At 41.0% G+C, this 8,978-nt stretch overlaps 1 protein-coding gene and 1 long non-coding RNA gene across 5 annotated transcripts in view; both read left to right on the top strand.

The window, feature by feature from the left end:
• zpd (zona pellucida glycoprotein d) overlaps positions 1–1,825 on the top strand; it is a 5,888-nt gene extending 4,063 nt beyond the window's left edge. For 3 of the 4 annotated variants that reach the window (XM_028585337.1, XM_028585338.1, XM_028585339.1), the window contains 4 exons: positions 73–200; positions 311–494; positions 1,422–1,527; positions 1,661–1,825. In XM_028585337.1, coding sequence (XP_028441138.1) covers positions 73–200; positions 311–494; positions 1,422–1,527; positions 1,661–1,782 — 540 coding nt within the window. In that variant the 3' untranslated portion in view covers positions 1,783–1,825. The remainder of the gene's footprint in view (positions 1–72; positions 201–310; positions 495–1,421; positions 1,528–1,660) is intronic. The other variant, XM_028585340.1, reaches the window with a different exon arrangement.
• A 5,888-nt stretch (positions 1,826–7,713) lies between these two features.
• Positions 7,714–8,942, top strand: LOC114560676 (uncharacterized). The gene is made up of 2 exons (XR_003693216.1): positions 7,714–8,480; positions 8,708–8,942. It is a non-coding gene; the product is annotated as an uncharacterized LOC114560676 (long non-coding RNA).
• Positions 8,943–8,978: the final 36 nt, after the last annotated feature.

The following is an 8,978-nucleotide window of genomic DNA, read 5'->3' as shown; positions in this document are numbered from 1 at the left end:
CTCCTCATCCAGTTCAAGCACGTTTTGGTGAAGCTATTTGTATCATGTCAGTGATTGGCTTTGTGCGTCCAGGTGTATGTGGAGGTGACGGTCACAGAGCCTGCAGATTTTTTCCTGCTAATGGTTAGTGGGTGTTGGGCCACACAGTCTCCCCAGCCGAACACTACTGAGGGATATGTTCACACACTGCTTCAGCACGGGTCAGAACCGCTCAATATTGACAGTTCTTCTCACTTTTGTCGTTTTTTTTTTTTTAACTATAAACTCCAGTCAACCCATGCCTACTCTTCACTTCCATCTCTCTATCCAGGTGTGTGGATGACCAGACTGTGTCCTTTTTTAACGTGAGCGCAGCACAGTCTGGCCGGAATGGAGAAAGTTCCACCGTTCGCTTCAGCTTCGACATGTTTCGTTTCTTGGCGGAACCTCCCGAGCTCTATCTGCACTGCACCGTTCAGCTGTGCGAGCCAGACGACCACGAGTCCTGCACACCTGTGAGCTCATTCATCTTACGATCTTTGTAGTCTTAACCCTTGTGCATTAGGGACATTGTTGGCTTTTTAATTTTTCAATCCTTAAACTGTTTAGCCAAAATACAGGCACTCAGCCCTGCAAGGCAAGTTTTAAGGACGCACATTTCCCCATTAAAACCCATTCAAGATTGTAGATTTTACTGTTTTTCCACCATATTGAGCCATTTTCTTACGTTTGCTCTGTGGGTCAAATGCATGCTATTTTCCTGGTTTTCACTAGGGGCATTGCTGCAGCATTACTTTACACTGCAGTGTCTATGATGTTGCTTGCCATCATCCACCTAGAATTGAGTGTAAAGAAAATAATTACATTTTTACTTTATTTCATATAGTGGTATTATGTAAACATACTGGCACCTGAATGGTTAAAATTTCTGGAAATTAATGAATTTTTGGTAGTTATAATCAGGACTGAAGTTGGTCAAAAGATTTAACTTTTAAAATGGTTAACTTAATGGTAGAAAACACATTTTTGTCCTTCAGGGACATCAGAGCAACTTTATTTTTTGGGGGCATATCCGCCTTTTAATGTTTGATAGGATAGCTAGGTGAGAAGGGGGGGCGGGGGGGAGAGAGAGAGGGGGAAGACATGCAGGAAATCGCCACAGGCCCGAGTCAACCCTGTGCACCTGCTCTACCCACCGAGCCAACCCGGCCACAGAGCAACTGTTTTTAAAGTGAGGCACAAGGTTTAAGTTGACTACAACTCATCCAGTAAGAGTGTCGTCCCCCATCTCTCTCCCACCTTTCCTGTCTATTCGCTGTCACTATCAAATAAAGGGAAAAGCCCTTTAAAATATGACTACGACCTTAGGCCTCATATTTGTTACCTCTCAAATACTGTGAAAATATCTACCTATATCTTGGCTGTTTTTGTTTTCTTTACAGAACTGTAATTCAATCAGTAAGAGAGAAGCAGTGAGAGCCGACCCCACTCTGGGCCTTCTGTCGTATGGACCCATCAGGATTGAAATACCAGACAGACCTCAATCCAGTAAGCTGTTTCTTTATCACTGTTGCTCTACTTCTGCCCCTTCAAAATTGTCTTTGCTTTTTCCTGTAGATCTCATTGAAAGCAGTCCTTTCCCACTGTGGATACCACCTTGTCCTTGGCGTTTTTGTTTCAGATATACTGATGACGGTGGTACTGCCTGTAGCAGGTGTCTGGACTGTGGGCTTCTTCCTTATCATCCTCATCACTGTGGTCAAGGCAAGCAGCAGGAGGCTTGCAAAAATGGGGGAGCAGTGACAACTCTTGTGTAAACTTGAATAAAAATTTAAGAAGCTCCTGATCTTTTTATTCTTGTTCCCGAAACAAGTGGAGAGGAGGAGAAACTACATTTTCCATCAGTGCACATGATGTACACAAACTTGTTTTTAGAAGACCTTTACATCAGTGCAGTTGATCTATAGTCTAGTAAGTTGTACAAAAACATTCTATTACTGCTGACCACAGTTAGGTCATGTCTGGGAACATTTGCATGTAACTGATATAAGCAACAGTATGGCTGGCTGCAAATAACTAATGACATACTTCATTTAATGCTGCTGCTGCTACTAACCCACACAGATGGGTAAATGTTAGAAGAATCAAGATTTTAACGTTTGCGCAAAGTACAAAATATATATAAAAATTATAATATTTATTTTTATGCCGTGGCATGCCGTGTATCATTCTGGACCTATAAGTGCAGCCAGGGGACAATGTTTTGACACTTTAGGTCTAGAAATGGCCGATACTAATAAAATGTATTGTGATTTATTGTTTATTGAGGTAAATGCATGGAAATCATTAGGGGTGTAGTGACAAATCAAGCTGGATTAATTAACGATGCAATAATTAATCTAACGATGGGTTTGAAGTGAAAACTGATCATATCTTTAAGATGCTCCTTTATTTCAAAAATTGTAATGGCTCTTAAAAGGTCAAGGGTATAAAAAAAACATTTGCACTTAAACATGAGAAATGTGCCACTTTACAAACAGGTCTATTTTTTTATTTTCATTTAAATGTCTGGATAAGCTCTATAAAATAGTCAAATCATGTTTGGTTGATTTTTGTGAGTTTATATAGACTGTGACTGATTGTTAAATATTGTCTCAAATTAGTCACAACTCATGAATTGAATCGAAATCCTGTTGTGGTGGACTCTTATATCAGTAAACATCTTATTGTCCAAGAATATATCGTATAGTGATTTAGTATAGCTTGTATTGTGATTTACACCTAGAAATCATACTCCTATGGTAACATCTAGACAATTAAGTCTGATCATTTATATTTGGGTTACATTCACATTAAGGTCCCGACGGTACCCGACAGGCCGGCCCGGGTTCGGACGGATATTTAGAAATGATGGACAGGTTCCGTCTGTGCTCGGACGGTCACATCAGCGCGGTAGCCTAAGGCATTGGACATTTAACATTTTAAACAGCTTATTATGTAATGGGCCTGTTTCACTTGATGCAAATGTTCGTTTTTGTGATTAAAATGAATTTAAAATATTAACCTAACCCGTCTTTCTGTGTGCAGAAACAAGTGCATATCAGGCAGACTGCATGCCGCAGCGCATTGAGCGCTCAGACCGCAGCGATGGAAGATGTTAAAAAGAAGTTGGCCTCAGGAGATTTTAAAACCACCGAAAATGAAGGAAAGTCCACTGTGTGGAAGTATTTCCACATAGTTGTCTAGGCATATGTTAATTTGATTTCGATTATATGATTGGGCCTCTTGTGTGCGCCTGTGTTAACGTGCGCTTGTTGCCCCGTGTGCGCGCTCACTGTGCTGATGCGCTCATCTGTTGACATTTCTGAGTCCCTTCCTTACAGTTGCTTAATAAAAGCTTTCCACACAAACGCACGTAGCCTACATGTGTCATTAGTATGAGAAAAAATGAGATTTTAACGGTGTCCGGCCGGGTCGGACTCAGACATAAATCTCTTGATGCCTGTCGGACGCGGGCCGTGCTCGGACAGAAAAATTCGGCCCGATCCCACCCCTAACGACCATGGATGTGATGTATCTCTCCCTTTCTAACGCACACGCACGTGCATGCGTCAGTATCGTCATGGAAACTTAATGACGATGGCCCGAGGTACGGGTATATAAAGCTGTCAAACATTCCAATCTCTCCTTTTGCATCTGAGTTTGACACGAGTTGACACACGCTATTGCAAAAACCTGAACGCTGAAAAGCTGAACTTTTGGAGAACAAATTTTGTTTTGGTTGATAACTGTGGACTATTGGGTAATTCATTACTGTTACTGTAAAAGCTAACAACTGTGATAATGTCTTTCAGTCGGCTGCGATCGCCTGCCTGGGAGGGACACCTGCAGATTGGAGCTGCCGGTGTGTCCGACAACGACAATGAAAGTAAGAAAACTTCTGGTTTCACGTTTTTCTTCTTCCAAATTCATTAATTCATTTCTGTAAATTCCTTAAAGTTATTTCCAGTATGAAAGTAATATAATTTATTGAGTTTAAAGGTAGCTAGCTAAAGAACAAAGTGGGCCTTACTGGGGAAAATACATTTGGTGAGAACAGCTAGCTAGCTAGGCTAGGCTACACAACGTTTCTCCATGTAAAATCATTATTTCATGTTTGGAACATAAAAAAAATTCCCCGGACAGGTGCTGAATGTATTAACAACCAATTATTGATTTGACTACACTTATTTTTATGTGAAGGGGTCATTTTTCGCATTTTTTTGGCGTCGAAAGTTTACCAAACAAAATGGCGACTGGGCACATTTTCAAATAATGCCCAAAACTATTTTCTTGGTCACCATGGAGACTGCGGAATTTATTAGCAAGGTACGTTAGAGTGTGCAGGAATCAGAATGTACATGTATGAAAAAAAAACAACTGGGCCTCTTCCTAGATATATCTATGCCTCTTCTTTGCTTAAAATCTACAATGATCTGTTTGCAGAAGCATCTAATTTTTAAGTTCAAAGTTGTTTTTTCCCCTATTTGTGAACCAATGTATTGATATTCTTCAAAAATCACTAAACAATATTATGAGTTTAGACATTTGTGTCTAACTGCTATGACCTGCCTTCAGTCTCATAACACTAAAAGCTTTTAAATGACAAGCAAACTATAGGGAATAATGGATTTATTAAATACAGTGCCGTGAAAAATGTCTTCTGGCATTAGACTCCCAAAACACCTGTCACTCCAGGGTCATCTCATTCTATTATGTTTGAGGGGGTCTTTTTTTTGTGCGTGCAAATTCGAAAGTTTACCAAACAACTGGGCACATTTTTGAATAATGCCCCAAAATATTTTTTGTTGATTACCATGGAGACAGTGGAATGTATTAGGAGCATATGTCAGCACTTTTTAGAGCATGCAGGAATCAGAATGTAGCCTATTGTGTTAAGTAAACCTATGAAAGAAACCAACTGGGCCTCTCTATATCTATGCCTCTTCTTCTACGAGGGGAGTTGAGTTTAATTGTTGAAGCTTTGCTTAAAATCTATCAAGATCGGTTTGCCGAAGCATCTACTTTTTTTTTTTTTTTCTTCCCATTTCTGAACTAATGCACAGATATTCTTAAAAAAGCACCAACAATATTATGAGTTTAGGCAATTGTGAAGAAGTAGTTCCGACTGTTACCCGGAATGCAGTCAGAGTCTCGTAACACTAAAAGCTTGTAAATGAAGCAAATTATGGATTCAATTCATACAGTGCCGTGAAAGGAAATGTCTTCTGGCACTAGACTCTCCCAAAAAACACCTGTTCACTCCAGGGTCATCTCATTCCCAATAAAATAACAAAGGTGCAATATGATTGGATACAGTTGTGACTCATAGAAATGGATCCGCAAGTAGCTCCCCCCCTTTTTTTTTCTTTTTTAGGAAATGTTAGTTTAGAAACTTAGCACAACATAATCTTTCCAACAGAAGCTACTTCGTGTGTGGATCTATTTGTTTCCAATCTGCTAGATATGTCTTTTTTCCAGCACACATCCTATTGGGCACAGGGATGTGCATGTTTTTTAATTTTTTTTATTATTCCTTTTATGTAAATATATACAACAACAATATAAATATGCATGCATCTTCTTTTCATCAGGTGGCTCCTCTCAAAATCTTGCTGAAGTGTTCCCCCAGCTGATCAGAGCCATCAACCTCCCTCGCTACATCGCTGATGATGTGGCACCAGAGGTCGAGGTTGAGGAAGGTGAGTATATCGCCCCACTTTTGTATGGTGATGATGATGATGAGGAGGATGGGAGTGTTTTTCAGTATGAAGATGGTGAGATGTCTTTCTACGCGCTCTCCTCTGATGAAGAAGAGGAAGAGGATGACGAGATGCTGGATGACTCCGGTTACGACAGCATGTTGGATGAGGAGGATGATAACCATGTCGGACATCGCTCTCCTCTCATCCAGCGGCCCAGGCTACTAGTGTTGCCTCCTGTTTCCCCTCGTCTTCCTCCTGTTCTTCCCACTGGTGCTCCCCTCCACCTTCACCCATCTTTTGGGATTCAGTTGCTGTTCCTCAGAGACTGATTGTCAGGAACCTTCTGGTACCTGTTCAGAAATAGCAGCCTGAGGAATATCAGCAACTACTTGAGGATAAAACAGAGGAGTCTGTCTTCAGCTTCCTGCCTGCGCCCTCAGCGTCTCACATGAGGAGATGGACGCAAAACCTTATGGAGGGAAGTAGCTCCGAAGAGTCGGCTCCCTGAATTCCTGGCCTCAGCCGCTCCACAAAAAGGAGCTGCGAAGAGAGCCGGACGCAGGTAAGTGAGAAGAGGTCGAGGAGGTTTTGTGAGTAGACCCAGTTCCACCGACGCCTGGCCTCAGCTCCTCCGCAAAGAGGACAAGCGTTTCCTCCTGTTCCCACTGGTGCTCCGGTCCACCCTCATTGTTCTTTTGGGGATTTGGTTGCTGTTCCTCAGAGACTGATTGTTAGGCACCTTCTGGTACCTGTTCAGAAATAGCAGCCTGTGGAATATCAGCAACTACTTGAGGATAAAACTGAGAGGATTCAGTCTTCGTGGTCGTGGCAGCTTCCTGCCGGCACCCTCAGTGTCTATCAACAAGAGGAGATTGACGCAAAACCTCATGGAGGGAAGTAGCTCTAAAGAGTCGGCTTCCTCAATTCCTGGCCTCAGCTGCTCCACAAAAAGGAGCAGCGAAGAGGGAAGTGAGTAGAGGCCGAGGAGGTTTTGTAAGTAGACCTCAGAGAGGCAGAACGCTCTGGAGACCCAGTTCCATTGACGCCTGGCCTCAGCACCTCTTTGAGGAAGACAACTGCAAGCAAGTTACTGCTAAGAGGGAGTCCTATTTTAATAATTCAAAGATTATCTTACTCACTCGTTTTTGAGTGTTTGACTTTTTACTGAACCAGAGGTAAGTCCGTAGTAACAATTTTCTCCTGCCATTATTTTTATGTAACGATTTAGTTCTCTGTTGTTCTTTGATGTTGTAGATGGCTATATCTGATACATGGTAATAACTAATAACATCATTAACAAAGTCTTTTTCTGTTTTTTTTATTATTATCACCTTTTCAGTGATTATTTATCTTACTGTTCTCACAATGTTGTTCTTTGAGTATTTTCTTACTATAGATAGCTGGAGCAGACCGAGGTAAGGCAATAATAAATAGCCATATTAAGAAAATTCTCCTTTTTGTTTTTTCATCAGTTATTTAATACTTTTGGTGATATATTTATCTTACTCACTATGTTGTACTTTAATGTTTTTTTGTTAAGGTGTATCTTACTAGCCTGACAAGCCAGACCCACATCAAGATGTTGGGTCTGGGAACTCACCATTGACGGAGCTCAATCCGAGGGGCGGGATAAACGGTTGTCTTTCAAATTCCCTCTGCACTTAATAGGATAGCGCTACAACCAGGCAGAGCAACGAAGAAGGTAGCGAAGCTAGTTGATAGATTAAACTTTTGCCGTATCCGGTCGGCAAAACTCCGAACACATCTTCCTTTTTTAAGAATGATTTCTGTGCCGTTCTTTGTTCTTTTCTCAAAGAAAAGCTGAACTCCAAGTCTTCCAGAAGACCGCTGTTCCCAGCATCAGCAGCAGCACCAGCAGCCATAAGCCCCACCCACCGACTCTATACACAATGTGATTGGCCTGACCAAAATAAGTTTTTTCCAGCTCGCAAGCCAACGGAGAGTGCCTAGACTGACCCTGGCTGCAAAATAAATTTGCTGCCACTAGGGTGCGTCTAGATTTCTAGGCTAGTATCTAAGAGCAGTATGATGATGATAATAATGGTAAATAACGTTAATCTGTGTTGCGCCCCAGTCTAGGGGTGCCTAGGACGCAACATGAAAAGGCCCCATCTTCCCCGTCTCCCAAGTAGCCACAAACAATTAGGTGGTTAGATCAACATACATATTTATTTTACGTAGAAAAAAATACATACATAACAGATATATAAGGCTTCAGGGTGGCCTACCACAAAAGTAACAAACTAAACAATTCTAACTGGGAGATAAGAAACTAACCTAACAAAAAGAAGGGCAAAACAAATGAAGGGTGAACATCTGCAAGTCTATCTTTAATATTTTAGTGATTATTTAAACTTACGCACTCTGCTGTACTTTTTAAAAACATTACTATAGTTAGCTGAACTGGACAGAAATACTCATACATGTTTATCGGTTATTTAATGAGTTAGTCACTTAAAATAAAATCTTACTCTGTTGTACTTTATGTTTAGATGACTATCAGATAGATGTATGGTTATAATTCACATTGACAAAGCTTTCCTACAGGTCGTATTATCACTTATTTAAAAATGTATTTATCTTACTTTTCTTTTTTTTTTTTTTTTTTTCTGCAATAGATCAGCTGTTTCCCTGATGACAAAGAAGTTGGACCTTCAGACCAGATGAGAAGCGTGGCTGACTACAAGAAAAGTCAGAGAGCGATGGTCACCTGTTTTAGTCAACAAATAGAGTACGGTAAGCATTTGCAAAGACTACTAAAGTAGCAAAGGTGACATGAAGTGGCTATAAGCTATACTATAGTTTAGAGCCTGCTTACTTTTTCTAAATATGTGACAATACAGATGATGGTTTATTTAGAGATGGGAGTCTGCAGGGGAAAAGTAGTAACACCTCATGATGTCTGTCTTCTCAGAGGAAATGTAGTGTACAAAAACATTTATGAGTTGTTTGTGATTTTATAGGGCAGGACTCTGGCATTCCTGGGCCATGTGTGAATGGATGTGGACCAGCTGATCTTCCCAGGACAGGACACTACTACATGTAGCAGCACATCAGTTCACACAGTGAACCACTCTCAGCAGCCTCCTGGGTCGGCCCAGACTAAGCCTTCCTACACAGCCTACTGTTCACTCTTTTTCATTTTTACCGCTTGACTGGTTTGGTGTTGAACTCAATAAAAGAACATCAGCCATCTGACATGATTCTGTGTTATGTGACTCTTTGCCGTGGTCA

The sequence above is a fragment of the Perca flavescens genome, chromosome 8 (genome assembly GCF_004354835.1).
Source record: "Perca flavescens isolate YP-PL-M2 chromosome 8, PFLA_1.0, whole genome shotgun sequence".
Classification (NCBI taxonomy): domain Eukaryota; kingdom Metazoa; phylum Chordata; class Actinopteri; order Perciformes; family Percidae; genus Perca; species Perca flavescens.
This window is presented reverse-complemented; position numbering and strand designations above follow the sequence as displayed.